We start from the raw sequence: 24,064 nt of genomic DNA on the forward strand, positions 1-24,064 counted from the left end.
CAGAGGCCACTGAGATCTGGAAAAGCCAGGGAATAACAGCTCCTCATCTTCTTTCATGACAACTTGGAAGTCCTGAGTCGCCATTTACTCAAAGAACAATTAGCAAAGGGAAAAAACAGAACACGGCTACACTCCCAATAGGTCTGTAGCAGGTAAGAATAAGAGCTCAGAGGGCTTCTGAGACATCCAAACTCTCATTGCCTTCCAGCAAAGCTGACTCTCCCAGGGTGAGAAGGTTTTCTTAGATACAAAAAGCACTAACTGTAAAGAAAGAGACTGATAAAACAGACTTTATGAAAATTAAAAACTTTGTGACCCAAAAATACAACTAAGACAGCAAAAAGCAAGCCATGATGGAAGAATCTATTTGCAATATGCATTTCTAATGAAAGGGCTTGCGTCCAATATAAAGATATATATATATATAGATCATTTATAAATAAATCAGTCAGGAAAAAAGGGGCAGAATACTCAATTAAAAAAAAGACCTAGAAAGCATATCCAAGCGGTCAACATATGCATGAAAAGGTACTCAACATCGTCAGTCAGCAGAGAAGTCCAAATGAAAACCATACCAAGATACTGTTATGTACATACTAAAATTTAGGATAAAATTGAAAAGGGTGTGGAATAACTGGAACTCTCATGATTGCTAGTGGGAGTGTAAATTAATACACTCACCTTGGAAAACTACCCAGCAACATCTAATGCTGATGATCGTACCACAGGACCCAGCAAGTCTCCTTCAGTGCACGAATAAGAACACAGCAGCATTCTATGAAAAAGCCCCAAACTGGAAAAACCCAATGTCCCCCAACAGTAGCATGGGTAGTAAAGGCTTAGTATACTATACCACAGAATATTCTATATACCACAGTGGAAAAACAACTACTATAACCCCCAGTCTGGGCCTCACAGGCATAATGGTGCACAAAATTAGCTGGACATGTGAAGAATACACACAACAGGATTCCATTTGTATGAAGCTGAAATGCAGGCAAAACCAACCTATGGTGATAGGAGACACAACAGTGGTTTTGTTGTTGTGAAGGATGACTAGGTGGAGGAACCTAGCACAGTGCCCAGAGTGCTATTAATGTTCTATTTCTTTATCTAGAGGTGTTTATAGAGGGCATCCATTTTTGTAAAACTTCATCAAGTTGTAGATCTCTGATTTGTGTGCTCTTCTGCATGACTGTTATATTTCAGTAAAAGGGCTTAGCTAATAAGAGGGCTTGATTAAGCAGGATTAAATGAGGCCTTACCCACTGTCACTACTTAAAAATGGAGTCAGAATAGGGAGTTCTACACTGATGTTCTCAGAGATTGCACAGAAATCTCCCACAGTGGAGAAGGGAATGGATATCTGGAAGCACTGTGACTGGCTTTTATTTTCCAAATAATTTCCCAAAAATTGAAAAAGGCATGAAGAGAGAACAGAACGAGAAAAGGCAGAGCTCATATGGAATTAAGGCAACTGGAGTGCTGATGGAACTTCAGATGGTCTTGTGACCCAGATTTCCACCTTTGGGGAGGATCACATCGCCATTTCCCAGACCCTGAGAAAAGAAGTTTTCCAACAGCATGGAGACACAGTTGGGTGACTTCTGAACTGCTTAATACCTAACTTGATATATCAGATTGTAACTGCTAGGAGGATTTGTGGCTAATTTTGCATATACTGTACCTTGGAAAGTTAGTTATGTTGCTTCTGAATGTTTTTTAAAAAACCCTCTTTAATCTGGTGGCTCTTACTTGGTAAGAGATATAACAGGAAGGCCTCTTGTGATGTTCCAATTTGCATGTGGTTTTCTGACAATGAACTTCTCAGTATAGGGCCCTACCTTATAAAATGGTTTATTCTGAAACCAGCATCTCATCTGTTTATTCTGTTTTAACAACCTTGATCTTAAAAGGTATTTCATCCTCACAATAGTCTGTAAATTCTCATTATCATTATCTTTACAAAGCTGATGAATATTCACATTAAAATCTCAATTACCCAAGACCCTGCTCACTTATATACCAGTTATCAATGCTTGGTCATGTCCCTGGAGAATAATCTGCTCCACGTCCTAGTGAATAAGTCCTTGGTGGAAAAACAAATTCAGTTTTCTGAGGTGAGCAACAATCACCACAGTACTGAGTCCTTCAAGTATGAAAAGCATATTTTCTTTTCATTTAATGAATAAATGACACATAACACTACTACTACTTGTGAAAATGATCCATTCAGATTACAAATGGGATGATGGTTAATTTCATGTGTCAATTTGGCCATACCATGGGATCTAGTTTTTGGTCATACATCAATCTAGATGTTTCTGTGAGGATATTTTTTTAGATGTGATTAGCGTAGGTGGGCCTTGTCGAATCAGTTGATTCAGAGCAAAGCCTGAGGGGCCCTAGGAAGGATCCTGCCTCCAGATAGCCTTTGGAATCAAAACTGCAATGTCAGCTCCTACCTGGTCTCCAGCTTGCTGAGATTCCCTGCGGATTTTAGTCTTATCAGACCCTAAAATGACATGTGCCAACTCCTTTAAATAAATCTCTCTGTATACATAATACATAGCATATAGTAATAATATAACATAAGGTGATATATATATATAACGTACATAAAATAAATATATATACACACATCCTATTGATTCTGTTTCTGTGGAAAACCTGATTAATACGAATGGCTTAATGTGCAGTTGTTACTAGTGTGAAAGGAACTTTGGAATATCTTTGACTGGATTTCTATTGTATTCTTGTATCAGAAAAAAAATACAGTGTGTTCTTGTAGGATCATTGAGTTCAGTGTTCCACCTGGCCTTATTCTCTCTGCCAAAGTAAGTGATATGGGATAAAAGACATGTCAGAAAAAATCTAGTAGTACTCATAATTCACGTATTTCTCACCAAATATCATTACAATTATAATTCCAGGAAAAATCGAACTGAATAATGGTCATGTGACCAACTTAGAACTTTCTCCTCTTGAAATTGCTTACCCCAAAGTTTCTCAAAAGGTTCCCCTTTCAAAACCAACTCCCCAAGGTCATCCTTTGGTTCATTCTTGTTAGGGTGGCCTTGTGCCTGAACTATTACAAAGCTGGAGTTTCTTCAAGGAAACCTGTAATTAGTCAATCAGACACCTGCTTCCAGACAGAGAATGGGCTAACATTCCAGAAACATATTTGTGTCAAAAAATACACCTTCCCCACTTGGTTTGATTTCAAGAGGAGTGTTTCTCAGAAATCTCAGGAACCGAATGGGAGACATGCTGGCTCTTGTCCAGGTGAAGACTGAAAGCTTATACGCTTATATATAAGGAGCCATAGTGCCAAGCATAAAAAAACAAACAAACAAACAAACAAACAAACAAACAGGTTTTATCACTATTTTTAAACACTGGCATTTAAATGAATTTAAAGGAAAGCAAAAAGTTTGTTAGCATGACTTACCTTGATGTGGTGGCTCCTCCAATCAGCAGTGGAATCTTTATAGCCAGTCTCTCCATTTCCTTGGCAACAAAAATCATTTCATCCAGGGAAGGAGTGATAAGTCCTGATAGGCCAATTATATCTATTATTTCAAAAAAGAGAAAAAGGACAGTGAGAAGGAGGATGAGAGAAAAAGCAGAAAAATATGCAGGACTCATTTTAAAACCTTTGCAATGAAGACCCTAAGACCTCAGATGAATTCCCAATTTCCAATTCTAAGACATCTTTTCTGGGGAGTTTCAATTGATTTGTTTATTTTTGGTAGTAAACATGATTTGTAACTTAACGTTACAATCATGTACTTGCCACACTCTGGGGAAGCCATGCAAATAAAATACATTGTTCATGATTTCCCAGATTTGCACGTTACAGTGTCTGAAGAAACATAAAAATGACACACAGGGAAAAAACTAATAAGACCCTATAAAAAGAAGCCTGTTCCCATTCCCCATCTTCAGAGCTACAAGGAGTCTCATGGTCACCCAGTCACCAATTCAACTCCCACTCTAAGTGACGATGATAGCAGCTGCCATGCAAGAGCTGGCACCTGACTGAATGCCCCACCAACCCCACATGGGCTAGGGATTACCATTTATAGACAGACAAACACTGGGGGTAAGGACATCCAGTGGAATTCCCAGAAGCAAAGGTGCACAGTACCTGCTTTGTGGTCAAGAGCAGCTTTCAGAATCTTATCACAGGGAGTCATGACTCCTAAGTCAATAACTCTGAGGTACAGAAACGAGATGGAAAGGAATTAATGTCTCTCATCAGAGACAAAGGGGAAATGAACATTTTTACCTGGCCACCAAATACTCTTCTAATGTAAACTGGAATCACAGGGACATGCTCACTAAGTATCGACAATCATCACAACCACTTATTAAGTACTTAGCATATTTGCCAGGTGCTATGGTAAGATTTTAAAGCAGCTTTTTAAAAAAGATTTTATTTATTTATTCATGAGACACACACACACACAGAGAGAGAGAGAGAGAGAGGCAGAGACACAGGCAGAGGGACAAGCAGGCTCCACGCAGGGAGCCCGACATGGGACTTGATCCCAGGTCTCCAGGATCAGGCCCTGGGCTGAAGGCGGTGCTAAACTGCTGAGCCACCCAGGCTGCCCTTAAAGCAGCTTTATTAATATAATATTCACATAGCCTAAAATTCACCCAAAGTACACAATTCAATCATTTTTGGCATAAGACGTTACTATTTTTTTCAGCTCTGATAAAATATATAAGATATCATCTGCCCTATGAACCAGTAAGTCTCCAGTCCAGTGGCCCTAATTACAGTCACAATGTTGTACAACCATCACCACTATGTATTTTCAATACTCGGCTGTCACCCCAAACAGAAACTCGAATCATTCAGCAACAATTCTCCTTTCTCCCCAGCCCCTACTTTCTATCTCTGTGAATTTGCCTATTCTAGCCCTTTACATAGGTGGAATCATATGTAATTTGTCCCTTGATATCTGGCTTATTCCACTTGGCATAATGGGCACAACACATTTTATCTGTCAATGGACACTGAGGCCATTTCCCCTGTGCTAAGCTTTTTGCATAAACAATCTCATTTAGCCTTCAAAGCAGCTCTAAGATGCCAAGCACCACTACAGGCCCCATTTCACTGAAGAAGGGCCCAGAGAAGTTAAGCAACTTGTCTAGTTATGCAACTAATTAGTAGTAGATTTGGGATAAGAAACAGGACTTGACACCAAAACCCATTCTCTTGGCCATTTAGGCCAACAAAAATGCTAGGCAAGTTCACTCAATAAATATATTTGACCAGCAGAGGTTACGTGGAAGCCAATGCAAAAGATAATCAATCAGTTCCTGCACATGGAAAGCTGATGATATGATAGTCTGGTTACTGAGTCACAGGAGAGGGAGACAGAACCTGAGGGAGACAGGGTGAGAGACTCAAAGGAAAAACTAACTCGGGAGTTGGGGGGTTACACACAGGATGGACAGCAGGCAGCGAGCAGAGAATGTGGGGGGTCTGCTCTGAGGGAACAGAGTAACAGTGGAGGGGTTCCAACTCACAGAGGCAGCTTTCCCAACTCAGAGAATTCCTGCCCTGGACAGCACTTCACACCCATCGATCGGGTTGATCATTTTTACAACTTAATTTTATCATGAGTATACATCTCATAGCATAAACTTTCACTTCTTTCATAATGTCATTAAAATAGGCAAAATAATTTTAAATTTAAAAAAAAAATCAATGCTTAAGAACCACCACTTGACACAGTTATCATCTGGTAATAGTGGATGTGGGACAGGAAGGAGCTTTGCTTCTTGCTATGTATCTTTTCATGCTGACTTTTTTAGCTTGCTCCTGGGTTACTTAGAAATTAAAAAAAAAAAAAAAACTAGCACATACAGATGCCTCAGTAAAAGGCAGACAATTCCAAATTGATAGCTGCGTTCAGTGTGTTAGCACTAACCTGGTAGAATGAACGTGCAGGATTTAAAGATGGCAGGTTACAACCACCTTTTTTTTTTTTTTTTAGCATATTGAAAAAGTCTGGTAATTGGATCTTTTGTTAAACTATTACTAAATATAGACTGTTACATATAAAACTAAGCAAAATAGTATGCTGCCTTTTATTACTTATTTAAGTTAAGCAGTATATTGCCTTTCAATCAAGACAAAAAGGCACAATTTCTAAGCTAACTATATCCAACATTGTATGTATTTTAAAAATTCAACTAAAAATCGTCAATATGATAGTTGGGAATCAAGTTGCTCTCATTTCTTTGTCTTGTTTTAAGCAATGTGTCTTTCAGGAACACCTTATGCATGCTTGCTTTGAGGGCAGCAAGGAGACCGTGTGGCTGGACAGAAATGGGAGAAGGAGCAAAGGGCAGGGAGAAAGGGAGGAGAGGCATCTTAATGGTAACAAACTAGTTCAATTTTCAAAACGCTAAGTCTGAGATTCCTTTCTTTCTTTTTTTTAAAAGAGAGAGAGAGCGATTGGAGGTGGGGGCAGAAGAGAAAGAGAAAGAAGTTTTAGCAAGCTCCACACTGCCCCGTGCAGAGCTTGATGCAGGGCTTGACCCCATGACCCTGAGATCATGACCTGAGCAGAAGTCAAGAGTTGGCCACTCAGCCAGCTGAGCCACCCAGGTGCCCCCTGGGTTTGAGATTTCTTTTTGATATCCAAATGGAGCTTGAAGCATCCCAGGAGGGTGACACCCGAGCCGAATTTTGAAAGAGTAAGTAGGTATTAGCTAGATGAAAGATGAGACAAGGATGGAAGGTGCAGAATGAGGAGCCAGCTGACCCCATGGAACTTAAGCTGGAGGGGATGGCATGGGTTACAAACCCACCTCCACTGTCCACAGCTGCAGTATGCTTCTCCCTTCCCCTGCATTCGTCCCTCATCTTCACCCCACATCCTGTCTCCCCTACACCTCCATTCCCTACTCCCCTGGGGTTCCCCCAGGTTCTCTTCTTCACCCAGACCTATCTGCCCCATGTCTGCAGACCTCTTCTTACACAATTTTTACATTATGTCACGTAAGATACGAGAAAAAAAAATTAGTGTTATGGGAAAACGCTGATTTTAAATCATCTTTCTAAAGTATGTAGAATCGCTGTGTATGTAAGCATTTCATTTGGGCTTTTAAGTCAGGAAAAAAATGTAAGCTGCGCTAGCTGCTTTAGCAAAGGCATCCAATACTGCCTAAGAATACACCCAATTAAAAACATACTGTAATAGATAAAGTCTCTCTTACTCTCTGGAAGAATTAAAAAGGAAAAATCAGAGCCGTGCACCCATTCAGGGTGCGCCATATCTGCTGTCTCTGGAAATGAACTGAACAAAGACGGCATTTTGTTTCTGATCCTGCAATTCACATGTGCTACCACCAGATGGCAGGACCCTACCGCTCTGCAGTCCCCATGGCCTGTTTCCAACCTGTGGTTAAGCCGTGCTAATAGGGTCTTTTTAAATAAATAAATAAATATTAATTAATTAATTAATTCTGGAAAGTCCCCCTTTCAAATATTACAAGTTAGGCAGAGGAACTTGATATTTTTCCAAAGAAGACATATAAAGGACCAACATGAATATGAGAAGATGCTCAGCTTCACTAATCATTGGGGACAGGCCAATCCAACCCATAATGAGAGACCACCTTAAATCTGTTAGAATGGCTGTTATTAAGAAGACACCGCAAACACACACACACACACACACACACACACACACACACACAAAAGCAAGGTAATTGTGAAAAATTACATTGGCATTAGTTAAAACAACATGTAATAATACTGCAATATGTAAGTGTATCAAATCAATACATTGTACACCTGAAACTTACACAATGTTATAGGTCAATTATATTTCAATAAAGCCGTAACACACACACGCACACGCACACACACACCCAAGGTTGAAAGCCCCTGAATAATTACCAAGTGAGCATGTGTGGTGCACAGAACAAAGTGGATTACTGTGCCCTTGATTTAGTACAGCTGAATAACATTATTCAGTTTGAGAGTATTTCATAGCCATATGTTGCTTAGTCCTTACTCATACTACACAGATTAACAACCACTGGTTAAAATATAACCAGGCCTCGGGGATCCCTGGGTGGCTCAGCGGTTTGGCGGCCCCTGCCTTTGGCACCTGTCGGGCTCCCGGCATGGAGCCTGCTCCTCCCTCTGCCTGTGTCTCTGCCTCTCTCTCTCTCTCTGTGTGACTATCATAAATAAATAAAAATTAAAAAAAAAAAAAAAAAAAGAATGTCCAATTTTAAAATTTCTGTTGACCTATCCTACTCTTTCTATTTGTGAGGTGCTAAACAAATGTTGGGTATTAGTAAACTCTCAGTGGACACATCCCTTAGTTCTATCTAAATTCTCAAACATACACATTCCATTATAACACAGAATCTAATGTGTCATCCCCATGAAAATGTTCTTTGTGTAGACAGGACCATCATCCTTACTCCTCTTTACTTCCTTTTCCTTCATAAAGAAAAAAAGTTCTTCCCATTTTATGAGATTTTCCTGCATCAATGACAAAGAACCAGGAACTAGAAAGCTGCATTAGGATTTGGTCCTGAGTGGTTTGCTAGACTCACTCACTAGCTGGGTGGTTCACTCCAGATCCAGTCTAGAGCCCTGACAGTGAAAGTATACATTTAACTAGGTAAGGTAGATGTTTGGGGCACTTGTCTACTAGTGAATACCATAAAATTATACTGACCAAGGGGCCACACGTTAAGGACCCACAAGATCCAAAAGGGTATCCAAGTGACAGAAAAAGTTTGCACATTCACTTCATTTTTATAAAAGGAATAATTACAGTTTGAGCAGAAGATAGTTCTCCAGTTAGACTTAGGAGCAAAGGTAAGCTGACTTTCAGTGCACAAGACAGAGGATGTGGATGTGCTGGAGGCAAGCCTCAAGTCTTATAAGCAGGCTTTCACAGATGCTGACATGCAGCTCTAGTGGCACCCTAGAGAAAGGCCACCATTCTTCTCGGCCTTTCACAATGTCTTTACTGGAGAGAGAAAACATTCCTAGTGTGGCTCTCTTGGCTACTCATCCATTTCTCAAAACAAAATTATGAACACATGACAATAAGGTCTCAAGAACTGCTTTAGGAAGTTTACCTACAAACTGCTTTTTCAACAGTTTCCATCTCATGATGACAGCTGATTCTTTTTTTTTTTTTTTTTTTTTTTTTTAAATTTTTATTTATTTATGATAGTCACAGAGAGAGAGAGAGAGAGAGAGAGAGAGGCAGAGGGAGAAGCAGGCTCCATGCACCGGGAGCCCGATGTGGGATTTGATCCCGGGTCTCCAGGATCGCGCCCTGGGCCAAAGGCAGGCGCCAAACCGCTGCGCCACCCAGGGATCCCGACAGCTGATTCTATACTTGGCCATTTAGCCTAATAGATAGCAAATTCCTTGAAATCTTGAGAAAAGTCAACTAAGCCATTTTGGTGTCACCAGTACAATGTGTGGTATGTGGTAGATAGTCTATGAACATTTACGAGTTGAATTCAATTTTACCTAATGGTAATGAATGTAAACAGAAACCAATGACATTGATTTGAAAAGGGGAGAGAGAGCAGGGATGTCTTGTAGATTCCAGGAAGCAAACATCTTATCCAAATACTTACTCTGTGGTGAAACCTCATTACAACAACCTCCACAGTATCTCCAATATATTTATCGTTTAAAAAATAATAAATACACTCCAAGAACAATATTCCGCATTTCTAGGACTAGAAGAGAGTGCTAAGTGTTTTGACAGTGAGTATGCATCAAGTAGAAGCATCTGTGAAGACAGTCAGGGGCAAAAAGGCATCATCCTGATCCCACACCATCTCCAGCCTTCCTGAGGGCTTCCTGGTTGCATCTTATTGGCCTTGAATGAAGAGATGGTTCACCAAGTTGAGAGTAGGGAGGGACTTGGAGGGTGGTTGTCACAGGGAAGCAAGGGTACACCTGTGAGAGACACAGATGCAGTGCAGCCATGGTTCCTTGCTTCATGGAGAAAACAGCACACTGTAAAGAAGTCCAGGACTCAAAGGGATGGGTGGTTGGACGTGGACCAGAGAAGACATTAGTTGTGTGAGGCTTCTGATCATAAAGAACATGTTGAAATCTGGGCAAAACATACACTCACTATAGGTCATCAGCTGTCACATGGAAATAACAGTGCTGAATATTCACTATAATAAGACATATCAGCAAGCTATTTCACTTCTATACGCCTTCTGAAATCTAGCTTCATCATTTCCAAGAGGGATGTGTGGTTTTGTTGTAAGCAGAGAAAAGAGAGAATTGTACAGTCAAAGCCTCCTTTTAAAATCCCATTTAGCTGAAGTCTTATGAGAGCTCAGTTACAAAACATGGCAGTTTACTGGGAAGAAAAAGAGAATATGCTCCATACCACAGGCAGGAGCCCAATGTTCTAGTTATTAGAGCTGTGGCCCAAGGTCAATTCTCAAGAAGCTTTTTAATTGTTCTGATGCTACTGGAATAGTTTTGATATTGCTCTTTCTGTCCTTACCAAACAGATCACACAGATTAATTACTAACTTCCTTGATTTGAAAAGTTGTGTTCAATGCAGAAAATGTAAAAACAAAACAAAACAAAACACACACACACACACACAAAAAGTCAGGAAACAAATTAAAAATAACCTACAATATCCAAGGCCATACCCTACCTCTCCTAACCAATAAAGAATCATCCTGTTGAAGCTTGTATTTTTAAATAAGAAAGCTGTTGAAAGAGGTGGGTCTTGACTTACCTAAAATTATTGCAGCCAAGGACGACACCAACTATGTTCTTGCCTATATCGTGCACATCACCTTTCACAGTGGCCAGCACAATGGTGCCCTGGTATGGGTCCTGGAGAGTAAGCCAAGAAGCTGAGCATTTGCTGTGGTCACTTAGAGCAAGACACCTAATTCTCGGGAGCCAGACACGGGTCAGCACAGAAAGCACTTCCATATAACTAAGACAACTCACAAACAGACCCAGAACCCACATCATGTGCTCTGCAAGTAGAAAGCTGTAAGCCCGAGCAGTTTGAAGGAGGCCTGGCTAGTTGGTTAGCTCAGGGAGTTTCAACCAGGGGTTTCATCAAAACAGTCCCATAGCTGAAGAACTTATCCTTAACTCCAAAAACACTGTCTGACAAATTTTAATGTGAGCAGTAAGAGAGGAGAGAAGGAGCAGAAGGAGAAGCTGGTGCGTGCATACCTCCCATCAGGATCTGAACCATCATCTCAACAGCCCAGTGCAGGGGCATTTAATTATATTTTGTTTCTTCAATACCATTGTTCTATGCGCTGTCAGCACCCCTTCCCCCAAGTAAATAAATAAATTGATTGATTAATTAACTTTTAAAAAGAAAAAGATAAAAGAAAAGAAAAAAGCATGCCAGGCAAGTGGGATTCTATGTCTGTTGGAGCCATTCGCAAACTCGTATCAGTATAAGAATTCAGAATTCTACAGGCCAAAGCTGGCTGAGCTCCACCAGGAACAAAACAAGGTCAAAGCGTAATGACTGACTCTGGCAGTATAGCTAACAGGAATTAAATTGGATCAGGAGGCAGTGCCAAGGACATTACCAGTATACAGAAAAGAGTCAGTAAAGTGGTGTTCCAAAGCCAAACATCACTCAATTACTCAAGGCTAGGGACTGAGCTCTAGGGCTAGTGTGTAGCATGGTATCTTGCACTTAGTAGGAGCTCTGTAAATGGTCAGTAAATGAACTAGCTGGTTTTGTTTTGTTTTGTTTTGTTTTTTTTAACTAGCTGGTTTTGATCTGAAATCGTAGGCTCTGTCTGAAAAACTACGTTCATATTAAAAATTCATAAAGCTACAACTTGATGGAAAAATCCCAGGATATTTGGATACTTGATAAAAGAGATCGTTGCTCTATTTTATCTTCCATGACAAGATTGCCAAGCCTCATGGTGCCTACCCCTCCTAATAAGTCTTTGAGGCCAGTTACTCATAGGGCCCAGAAGCCTAGGACAAAATGACTTGCCTCTTCTTCCATTGTGCCAGCATGCGTCTTATTTTTTTCTCTTTCTTCTTCCATGAAAGGAATAAGGTGGCCAACAGCCTTCTTCATGACTCGAGCTGATTTTATAACCTAGGAAAGACACAGAGTCAGGTATCTACTTGATCTTGGATGGTTGTTAATACCCACTTGTGAAGTTTAGCACAAATTAAGAATGCAAGCTTTGACCTCAGATCAGCCACCCTGGAATCCACTTTTGACAGCAAACAAAAAAAAGAACAAGTTCCTTGTGGGGAAAGATAGTGAATGAGGTATAGCGGAAGGAAAATGAGTCTAGGAACTGCATGTTCTGATTTCTGTGTTCTGAAGTATCATCTATATGATACTTTTTCTCAGCCTAGAAGGCCATCTATCATTTCTCCAAGTTCTAGGCATCCTCTTCCACTATGAGCCCTTCTCAGCCTCCTCTTCTCAATCTACTTTTTTTTTTTTAACATTTTTATTTATGGGGAACCCTCTTGCAGTGCTGGTGGGAATGCAAACTAGTACAGCCAGTCAAGTGTGGAGGTTCCTCAAGAAGTTAAAAATAGAGCTACCCTATGACCCAGCAATTGCACTACTGAGTATTTACCCCCAAAGAAACAAATGCAATGAAATGCCAGGACACCTGCACCCCAACGTTCACAGGAGCAATGTCCACAATAGTCAAACTGTGGGAGGAGCCTCAATGTCCTTCGACAGATGAATGGATAAAGAAGATGTGGTCTATATATACAATGGAATATTACTCAGCCATCAGAAAGGATGAATACCCACCATTTGCTTCAACATGGATAGAACTGGAGGGTATTATGCTGAGTGAAAGAAGTCAATTGGAGAAAAACAATCATCATATGGTTTCACTCATATGTGGAATATAAGAAATAGCGAAGGGATTATAAGGGAAAAGAGAGAAATTGAGTGGGAAAAATTAGAGAGGGAGACAAACCATGAGAGACTCCTGACTCTGGGAAACAAACAAAGGATTGTAGAAGGGGAGGTTGGCGGGGGGTTGGGGCGACTGGGTGACAGGCACTGAGGAGGGCACTTGATGGGATGAGCACTGGGTGTTATACTATATGTTGGCAAATTGAATTTAAATAAAATAAAATTATAAAGATTTTTATTTATGAGAGAGAGAGAGAGGCAGAGGCACAGGCAGAGGGAGAGGCAGGCTCCCTGTGGGGAGCCTGATGTGGCACTCGATCCCAGGACCCCAGGATCACGACCTGAGCCAAAGGCAGATACTCAACCACTGAGCCACCCAGATGCCCCTCTTGATCCACTTCTTGTTTGTTTGTTTTTTTCATAAAGGAATTTATTTTTATTTTTTTATTATTTATTTATGAGAAACAGAGAGACAGAGAGAGAGAGAGAGAGAGGCAGAGACACAGGCAAAGGGAGAAGCAGGCTCCATGCAGGGAGCCTGATGTGGGACTCAATCCCTGGACTCCAGGATCATGCCCTGGGCTAAAGGTGGTGCTAAACCACTGGGCCACTCAGGGATCCCCTCTTGATCCACTTCTAATGAAGGCTTGTGCTTAAGCAAGAATAGGGCCTTTTACAAAATTCATCAATAAATGCTAAAATTCACAACTGGAAGTCCGGTGGGAAACAGGATGTTTGTGCTGCCTCCAAGTTTCTCCTTATAAGTAAATACATGGCACAGAAACCTAGTAGACATCATAACCAAGTGATCAAAGTCCACAGAACCAGCAATGAGATACAGCAGCATTACGAGCCTCCTGATATGACCCACTGGGGATGGCACAGCCTCACTCTCACTCTTATTCTTGCCAAAAATGAGCAAACATCAGACAAATTCAAACCAAGGGATGGTCTACATAACAGGCACACTACTGAGGAAGGCAGGATAAAAGCAACGTGGGATCCTGGGATAAAAAGAAAACAGGGGTACCTGGGTGGCTCAGTGGTTATGCATCTGCCTTTGGCTCAGGTCGTGATCCTGGGGTCTTGGGATTGAGTCCTGTGACAGGCTCCCCACAGGGAGCTTGCTTCTTCCTCTGCCTATGTCTCTGCCTCTCTCTGTGTGTCTCTCATGAATAAATAAATAAAATCTTATTTAAAAAAAAGAAAAAAGATGGTCCTTCCAGACACTCCTTCTAAATACATTTAGAGAAAGAATGACCTAATCTCAATGTCTACGAGCTCTTACCAAAAGCAACACTTAAGAAATATACCTTAAGTTACTATTTATTAAAATACAAAGTCTTTTTCTTTTGGCTGTTAAAACTGCACCCAACACCCAACCTGATCTTTTGCCAACCTGAGGCAGAAACATTTTTCCAGCTCCAAAAAGGTCACCAACAACTTTCATGCCATTCATCAGAGGCCCTTCAATGATATTCAGAGGCCGGGGATATTTTTCCTGGTTTAACCTGGCTTCCTCAGTGTCCTCAATAATATGTTTTTCAATACCCTAGTAAAAAAAAGGTTAGGGAAAAAGAGTCACATTAACAACTGACTTAAGTCCAAATAGCCAATAAAGAATGAATCATGAAAATGCTTAAGACTATAGGTTTTAGATTCAGACTGCATGGGTTCAAATCCTAGCTTCTATCACTAATCTAAGCAATTTATCAAGTCTCAGTTTCCTAAATTAAAATGTCACATAGTACCTGCCTCAGGTGGTTATTGTGAGGATTGAATGAAATACCCTATGTAAAGTGCTTAGTTGGCTGTAGTAATGTAACATAAGCACTCCATAAAAGTACTCAGTAAAAGTGAGTTACCAGTGACAGAAGGAATGCTAGCAGTAAGTAAAGTTCAAATTCATCATAAAATACACTTTGCATCCTAGGGGTTTCACAGAGTATATGTTACTAAAGATATCTGTGCAATCAGCATGTTTTGTTACTGTAAAGTACACTCTAGGGCTGTGGGAGGAATGACAATGGGCAGGACCCTTGAGTGAAGTTCAAATCCATGAAGCCTCTGAGGACTTTTCCAGCATTCAATGAAGCCTCTGAGGACTTTTCCAGCATTCAATGACCAAGCCCTAATCCTCCATGTCCCCAGTTCACCAACCCTTGGATGTGGCTGGCTGATTCCATAACTTCAAATATGTGAATCTCAAAAGTTTCAAGAAGTTAAATGTGAAATTTGAGAGCCAAGAAAAAAAAAAATCCTCTAAAATTCTCAGACAACAAATGAGGACACTGAAGCTATGAGATTATGTTGCCTAAAATTCCAATTGTCAGCAGAAGAACCAGGACTTGTTTGTTGATCAAAAGACAGCAACTTGGTCTAGGAGAGCGTTTCTCAACCTTGGCACCATGGACACACTGGGCTGAATAATTTTCATGTGGGGCCGATCCCGTGAATTATATACAGGATGTTCACAGCATTCCTGTCCACTGGATGCCAGGAACACCTCCCACCCCCTATCGTGACAACTGAAAGTATCTCTAGCCACTGCCAATGGTGCTGGAGGTGGGGTGGGGGCCGGGGGCACATTCACTCAGGGGTGCTCTAGGGAATCACCCCTCTAGCACAACACAAGGCAAGCACGAGGTGCCTCCAGACCTCCGGTTCGCCTCCCTCAGCACTCCCACCACTCACCTTCACGAGGGCGTACTCAAGGCGCTCTTCAATGGGGCCATTCCTCCACTCATCAGTCTGGATGACTTTCTTCCCTCCTTTGCCGTGAGTCTGAGTTGAAATTAGGACAGACAGATAGGTACAATGGGCCCTTATTGAACTACATAGCAGCAAAAAGCTATGCCTTGCTTTTCTTGTATACTGCCAGTACCTAGCTGAATATGCAGCATGAATTAAGATCTTAACAAATGTTTGCAGGAAGAAGAGACAAGGAGAGGTCTAGGTCTTTCAGGATTTGACCGTGTAGCAGAAGGGCACAGCAAGGTCCTGTTCTTCCTTTTCTAGAAGAAAACAACTTCATGGGGATGCCTGGGTGGCTCAGTGGTTGAGCATCTGCCTTTGGCTCAAGGCATGATCCCAGGGTCCTGGGATAGAGTCCTGCATCAGGCCCTGCAGGGAGCCTGCTTCTCCCTCTGCTTATGTCTCTTTCTCTCTGTGTCTCTCATGAATAAATAAATAAAATCTTAAAAAAAAAAAAAAAACAAAAAAACAATAACAACTTCAAAGGATTTTCAGGGCAGTTAGAGACGCTATTCCCTACATGTGATGGGCCTCCAGAGCCTTCCACAAGGAGCATCATTACCCACAAAGAGAGGCTGTGGAGGTGCTGAGTCAGACAGCATCTGGGACGTGGATATGCCAAGAGCCGCAAGACATAGCCTATGCTCTCGAGGACTTTGCCACATCCTAAGGGAGGTGGAGGGGCAAGCCATCAGAGAAAGCACATGCCAGGCGCGGAACATACTAGTGGATGGTCAGACCACTATGTGATACAAACTAGACCGGGAATGTGAGGAACAAGTCATCATCACAAACCAGGATGGAGAAAGACCTGGAATAAACAGACAGATCCAGCAGAAGCACACAAAGTGAAAGAATCGTGGTCCATGACGTGAACTGCAATATCTTATCTGCTTTCTCCATGTAAACTGGTGGCATCACTCACCCAAAGCAAAAACCTAAGTAGCATTCTGAAATACTCATTCATTCCTCTTATTCGGTCACTCACCGAGTCCTAATGACTACAGTGCGGCCGAATTTCTCCCTGCCCCATTTCCACACTTTCCAAGCCACTGCCTATCTCTACAGCCCAAAATCACCCCGGTCTCCAGTGCACCTTCTGTAGCCAGAGAGAACTTCTCCAGCTGCAAATCTGATCAATCCACCCCCACAGGAAAAAATTCCTAAGTATCCTATTCCTCTCAGGACACATTACCTCTCTTTTCTGAGGCTGCTCTCCATGCCATGCAAGGCGCCAGCCCAGCCCTCTCTGGAGCTCCATCTTCTGCCAAGCTGAGCAAGTTTAGTATCCCATGCATTTCAGCCCCTTGCACCCTCCACATCCCTTCACCTGACATCCACTTACTCAGCACCGGCTCCAGTGCCAGCCCCCATCTAGATGGCAAATGTCCCTGTCCTGGCAGGAACCACCGCCCGGCACTCCAATACCAGACCCCAGGCTGGCTAACTCTCACTTAGCTCTGAGGTCTCCCCTGACCTGCGCCTCCTGGGAAGCCTTCCCCAACCACCTCTACTTCTGGGTTCTGCATTCTCACAGCATCCTGCACCTGCCCTATCCCAGCGTGGACTGTGCTAGGTCACAACTGCCTCCAGTATTTCTGTATGTTTCATCCAACTGTAGGCTCCATGGGGGCACATCTCTCTTACTGCTTAGATCCTCTATGGTCAGTGAAGTGCACAGCACAGAACAAGAGTTCAGTAAATATTAGCTGAGTGATTTAATGCTGAACAAAGCCAGATTTTCCAGAGCAATGTTTAGGCAGGATAAGAGAGGCCAAATCAGAGAGCACCAGAAATCCATGCTATCCAGTTTGGATTTAACCTTCCAGGCAGTTGTGGGGTACGAGGAGTGCAGGACAAAATTCAAAGTTCTGAAGCTTCAGAATAATAAAGTAATATTTTTAAGAGCACCCTAGAAGGGGGAGGAGATTTTAACAGTCCACGATAAAGGCCTGGACTACAGTGGTGATAACAGGGAGGAAAGAAAATCCAAGCATAAAGACATTAAGTGACAAGCAATGTGTTAGAAGAGAGAGAAGGCTGGGAGAACCCCCAGAACTGCATGGCTGGGGTGCTAATGGCAATACTGAGGACACAAGGGCTTCCTTGTTTAGGCACGGAGGCAGCCTAAACGTCCGTTGATGGCTGAACAAATACAGAAAACATGGTATAATACTATCTGACCATAGAGAAGGAAAAAAAAAAAAAAACTAGAGCTGCATGGCCCTGCAAAAAGAAAACAAAGAGGAAAAGAGACAAGAAAGAGAGGAGAGGAGAGCATCTGCCTTTGGCTCAAGAAAGAGGAGGAGAGGATTCTTCTGAAGCTCACATTCCTCTCATTCAGTACTTGTGACGCACCACTTGCCCTATAAGCCACAGCATCAGGCCATTTCTACCCGTGGGACAGAGTCTGAGGAGTACAAACAGGGCAAAAGGATCTGGTGTGTTCACAGAAAGATCCCCCAGTGTGCAGGGCCTCTGGGGCATGGAGGGGTCAACATTTATGGGATGATGAACAGTGGCCAACAAGGATCCAGGGAAGGTCAACAAAGATTTCTCCAAAGCATAAAAACTATCCCATCTGATGACCCTGTTTCAGAAAATCAATACTTAAAAGGTACATTTTAAAGCAACTATTTTAGGAGTACAACCTTGCATGCTGAGCCCACCTTGCTTTCCAACTAGTCATTCGACAGAAGATTCTCCACGATCTAAGTACAAAATGCTGCAGAGGGGAGACCACACACCAGACACACTGTGGACGCTCACTGAGCACAAAGTCACCAAGCAAACCAACCAGCTACCTGTCCTATGCAGCTGTCTATCCTTGTCTCTGTAGCTACTGCTCTGGAGTATCTTCCTGCTCAGGGGGTCCTCCTGGTGACCTGTGCTTTGTTCCTGGCACACAGAAAAGCTGGACAGGCATCAAGGGGAGTATGGTGCTTGGAAGAAAAGGCAAACAAGACTGTGACCTCCAGGGGCAATGAGGAAGATGAAGACTAGACAAATGATCAAATAACTTTTTTCCCAGAAAAGCATCAAGAGTATTCTCACAACCCAAGGTCATTCAGGGGCCACTGTATTGACAGCAGAGATCCTTCCAGTCCAAATGAGGGAGGCGAGGAGAGAGAGGGAGGGAGGGAAGAACTCTATGGAAATCATATGGTACCATGACACCTGGAACTTTTCATTACCAAAACTAATTTACTTACCACAAGTCAGCCTGTGCCAAGCTAAAATAATTATTTTTTGATAAACCTGTTAACTCCCCCAAAGTGGGATTAGAGAGCTTAGAAAGATCAGAGAAAACTCTTTCCAGCTTTTCAATAATGTATCACACAGGAACCTGGGTGCAGACTTCATCATTTAATAACAAAAAAAGATCATTCCCTTATAAAGAAAAAAAAAAAAAAAAACCCTCAGCCTTTATTTACCTCTTAATAGCACTGCTTTTTACGTTCCATTTGCACTTGGTACATCCTGAGAAATTGCTACCAAGCTGGCAACTACTGGGACTTATTAAAGTATACCTGTTTTGGTTATTAATTCCCTTAATGGTAACAGAAGTCACCTTTGAACGTAGACAGCCTACTTGACAGAGGGGTCAGTGGCTTGTAATAAGTCCCTGTGGTTACACTAAGAGGGAAGAAATTTCTGGTAATAATGGACTGTTAAGCTCTAGAGATGGCTATTAAGATCTCCCTCAGTGTGGCTATGCCCCAGGGGCAAAACTTCTTGACATCCCAGCATGACACACAGAAACAAAAACTTGTACACAAATGCTAAAAGTGAACTGACCCAAGAGGATGACTGACATAAAATACACAGTCAATAAAACCTTATGTGAGAAGAGTCTGACAAATAAGGAGCTTGAACTTTTCTATGTGAGAGAGGGGAGGAAACAACAAAACAGCACATTGTGTGGGTTAAGAACTCTCTACAATGACTTCATGCTTATAGAAGCTGCCACGCCCCTCTGGCCTTCAACAGAACCCACGTGAGTTATGATTCTACTCAACAGAAGACAGGCAAGGAAGAAACCGGGTAGTGTTCCACACTGAGTGGCCATGCACTCTGTCTAAATGAGCAGAAAAAGCCCTGGAGAGAGAGAGAGAAGTCTAGAGGCTGTTTCGTATTCAGTGAGCCCCAAGAGACAGAAAACAATTACATTTGCAATAGTCAAGCCCCAACACATTCTGTCCTAGGTCCACAAGAGAAATCAGAAATATTTTTTTTAAAGATTTATTTATTTATGATAGACATAGAGAGAGAGAGAGGCAGAGACACAGGAGGAGGGAGAAGCAGGCTCCATGCCAGGAGCCCGACGCAGGACTCGATCCCAGGACTCCAGGATTGTGCCCTGGGCCAAAGGCAGGCACTAAACCGCTGAGCCACCCAGGGATCCCAGAAATCAGAAATATTTTTAAGGAACTAGAGGGGAGGGTCCTTTGCTCACCACACAGTCTGAACCCCACCAGCTCTCACGCTACAATGGAGCAGAAGTTGACAGTTCTGCTGGAGTTATAATCAGACTGTAACACAGAAAACATTAACAAAGGGACAACATCCTTGGAAGTGTTCTACCACTTTGCCAACATGCTTTGTGAGAAATATGTCTTCCTTTGCCATGGCTCTTTGCAAAAAATCAAAAAGTTTTTTTTAAGGTAAAGATTTCACCTTTCCTTAAACAATTTCAGGAAGCAGCCCCCATGACAGATACTTAATGTACCTAGGACTGCTGGACACTTAGTAAGGGGGAAACAAGGAGCCAGTTTTTGGATTAACTAACACATTCACACGTCTATACAACAAATGCGTACAGACCCCAAGCCTTGAATTGTGAACCTTCCCACGGATGGAACAGATCCGAACACAAACAGGCACACATATGTAAACACATTGCAATGGGTATCAGGTAATAAAAGCCACAAAAGAAAATCCAAAATAGTCTATTTAAAATGAGGTAGAAAATGTTTCTTAAAATGGAAAGATGCTGCCAATATGCTGCTAAACAGGTTACCCAAAAGCATCTAGAATAGAGGTCTATTATTATAAAAATGTATGTGTGTGCACGCACACATGTGTGAGGACATAATTATTTTGAAAATAAACCAAAATCTGTGACTAGAAAGTCATTAAAATCTCAATAGTGGTTAACTTTAGGTGGTAGGATCCTGAGTGATTTTCATTTTCTTCCTCTGCTTATCTATATTTTGTAAATTTTCTAGAATTAATATGTGTTACTTCAGTATGGGACAAGATCAATTTTACATTTTAAAATAAATTTAAAGAAACCTAAATTCAGAAGCAGGGTGGCTATGCTCTGCTTCTGCTCCCTCACCCTTAACTAAAACACCTTCTCTTGGACTCTCTGTAGAAATCTTTAGTGATTCAAAGACATGATGAGATACTTGTACTACTATACTACTCTACTAGCAAAGGTCTAATAACTGGAAGAGGGTGATAAGTTCGAAGAGAAAAGCCTTCATCAGAACACTTTTCTCTCTACCTGAGCATAGCGTAGGAGCTTCTCCGTAGCCTCAGGGTCTTTATTCCAGATGAGGTCTTCACAGAGCTGGAGGAGTTCCTTATGGATGTCGTCATAGACGGGGAGGCTTCCGGCATTCACTATCCCCATGTCCATACCAAACTAAGGCAAGAAAAAGGAAAAGAAAAGAGAGAATTTCCAGAGATACTCTGTATCAGAGATAAGCAAACATTTTTTGTACAATATATTTCAGGTCGTGGTCTCTATCACAACTTCTCAACTCTTTTACTGTCCTATAAAGGTGACCAGGGACAATATATAAAGCATGAATAAGACGTTCTTCACAGAAATTGGCAGCAGGCCGGAGTTAGTCTATGGGCCATAGTTGGTCAAGCCCTTCCCCATGTAAAAGGTGCTTTCGAAGGGCAAACAGGTATTCTACTGTACCTTGATTGCATGGTAAAGGAAAACACCATGCATTGCTTCTCGAATGGCTTCCATGCCGCGAAAGGAGAAGGACAAGTTGGAAAGACCGCCACTTACTCTGACTCCAGGTAATGTTTCCTGGCAAAAATTTAAAAATGTGAAAAGATCTCCTTATTTTGCCAAAAGCAGCAATCATATCCCTTAAGCTTAACAGAAAAGAATGGAAAGTAAAAAACATGAATTTCGAAGTAATCCAGAGCTTCCTGTAGGTAGACATAAACCAGAACTTGCCACATTATGGTATAACATAGCCTGCCATTCATATGTCATACACATACACATACACATATGCCATTCATATGTCATACACATATGGTATGACAGTAGCCTGCCATTCACTTGAAGGTTTCCACAGCCTAAATGAAGCAACTCCTTAATTCAGCATGAACTTGACTAATTTTAACAGGACAGAATGAAACTGTGGCTCCCAGCACACCTTATGACAATGTCAAGTATTAGCATGCACGTGGGGCAACAGGAACTCTTACTTACTATTGGTTTAAGTACAAACCAGCTCAAGCACTTAGGCAGATAGCCTGTCCTATCTACTCCTGTGACCCAATCATCCCACTGCTGGGTATATGCTACAAAGAAACTTGTGCATGTGCACCCAAATTACACATATGAGAATGTTCACAGCAGCACTACTCACATTGTCCTCAAACTAGAAACAAACCAAATGTCTATCAACAGTAGACCAGTTAATTGTGGAAGAGTTACACAATGAAATATTATACAATAAAAATGAACAAAGTACAAGCTACGACAACAGAGATAAATCTTTTTAGTAAGTTTGGGTAAGCAAAAAAGGCATAAGCATCTTAAGATTCTATTTATATTAAGCATAAAAATAGGAAACACTAAACTGCACTGTTTAGACAATTGATTCCCATTGTTGGTGGCAGTTATGTTGTATAAAGTCACTGTGAATGATGAATTTGGAAATACTGAGAACCCTTTCTCCTAGAGGGAAAAGTAGAGTTTATGTTCCTGTGAACCCCTGGTCACACAATTTTCATCTAGTCCTCAGTATAGAAACTTGTTTTATGTGTGTTTCTGTGTAAAGACATCTTGTTTAATGAATACTATTGATTCACTGAGCGCATGGCCAACTGGCTCACTACGACTCACGTCTAAACAAAGCTTATGTAATGCCAGCATTTTCTCCGTAAGGCTCATCACAGCCTTCCCGCAACCAGGAGCATTAGACAGCTCTACGGCACTATATTTGGGGGCCATTTAGACAGAGAAATAAATTACCAAGACAAAGGTCAAAAATGTGAAAAATACAGCACTATTACAGACCATGAATTGGACATGTGTTTACAGAGTAAGAGCTGAAACAAGCAGCAGGGCATGTCTTTGTTGACCTCATCTGGGAACATGTGGGTTGGCCCCATCTGGGCCACGCACATCTCTGCGCGTGGGTATGTCTGTGAGTGATTGCAAAAGTACCAACAGAATTGATTTTGGGGTCACAAATAAATTTTGGCAAGTAGGTGAATTTGCAAATACACAATCCACGGATAATTCAGATGGACTGTACATAAGTGATAAAATTATAAAGAAAAGCCACAAAGTGGTATCATAAAACAGGAAAATGGTTGCATCACAAAATTCAGAACTGAGGGTATAAGTTGAAAGGGAGAGTCACAGGAGCGCTGGGCATGTTCTATTTCATGACCTAAGTGAAAGCTATTATGTGCTTCACAATTATATATTATAGTTTATATTTTTCGTATATTTTCTCCAGTATGTATGTTCCACTTCATCATGTAAAACATCACATAAAAGAAAAATAATGAAGAGCCCTAAATTTCAGAAAAGTAGTTTAATACCTAACAGTAAACTGTCAACATCCCCAGCCAGTAAACAGGTTAGCTCAAACTACTCACTGGTGCTAGGAGATAAACGTGAGTGATGGCCTGAGTAGAAACAAGAAAATATCTGTACTTACTTTAATGATTTTTGTTGCGTGAATAAAATTAACAGCATACAAGTTGTGCTCTTCCATCCCAGTGCCAATGGTGAGGATATTGGGGTCAAAGATGATGTCATTTGGATTAAAGCCCAGTTTATTCACAAGTAGATGGTAGGCCCGGATGCACACTCTGATTTTTGTGTCTGTTTCTGTCGCCTGGCAAGAGGGGCAAAAGATGCAATTTTAAAAAGAAAATGAAGTGTTATCTATGAAAACAGAAGCACATTTCACTTCTCGAAATGCACTTAACTATCGATGCTTAGATTTCATAGAAATCCAAATGCCAAGCAGCCTCTCAACATTTATCAAATTATCTCAGATGGTTTAAAGTCGCTTTGTGTTTTCATCCACACAACAGCTATACTGCTTCTGTAAAAATTAAACCACACACACACATACACACACACACGATAAAAACT

The 24,064-nt window shown here is 41.5% G+C and overlaps 1 protein-coding gene across 7 annotated transcripts in view; it reads right to left on the reverse strand.

Moving 5' to 3' along the window:
• Positions 1 to 24,064, reverse strand: part of MTR (5-methyltetrahydrofolate-homocysteine methyltransferase) — a 107,587-nt gene that overhangs the window by 24,341 nt on the left and 59,182 nt on the right. For all 7 annotated transcript variants that reach the window (XM_025448525.3, XM_025448521.3, XM_025448520.3 and 4 more), the window contains 9 exons: positions 23,622 to 23,801; positions 21,626 to 21,742; positions 21,200 to 21,340; positions 15,631 to 15,720; positions 14,336 to 14,488; positions 12,034 to 12,141; positions 10,786 to 10,886; positions 4,151 to 4,218; positions 3,452 to 3,572 (listed from right to left, as the gene is read on the reverse strand). In XM_025448525.3, coding sequence (XP_025304310.1) covers positions 3,452 to 3,572; positions 4,151 to 4,218; positions 10,786 to 10,886; positions 12,034 to 12,141; positions 14,336 to 14,488; positions 15,631 to 15,720; positions 21,200 to 21,340; positions 21,626 to 21,742; positions 23,622 to 23,801 — 1,079 coding nt within the window. The remainder of the gene's footprint in view (positions 1 to 3,451; positions 3,573 to 4,150; positions 4,219 to 10,785; positions 10,887 to 12,033; positions 12,142 to 14,335; positions 14,489 to 15,630; positions 15,721 to 21,199; positions 21,341 to 21,625; positions 21,743 to 23,621; positions 23,802 to 24,064) is intronic.

Source organism: Canis lupus, chromosome 4 (assembly GCF_003254725.2).
Source record: "Canis lupus dingo isolate Sandy chromosome 4, ASM325472v2, whole genome shotgun sequence".
In the NCBI taxonomy this organism is placed as follows: domain Eukaryota; kingdom Metazoa; phylum Chordata; class Mammalia; order Carnivora; family Canidae; genus Canis; species Canis lupus.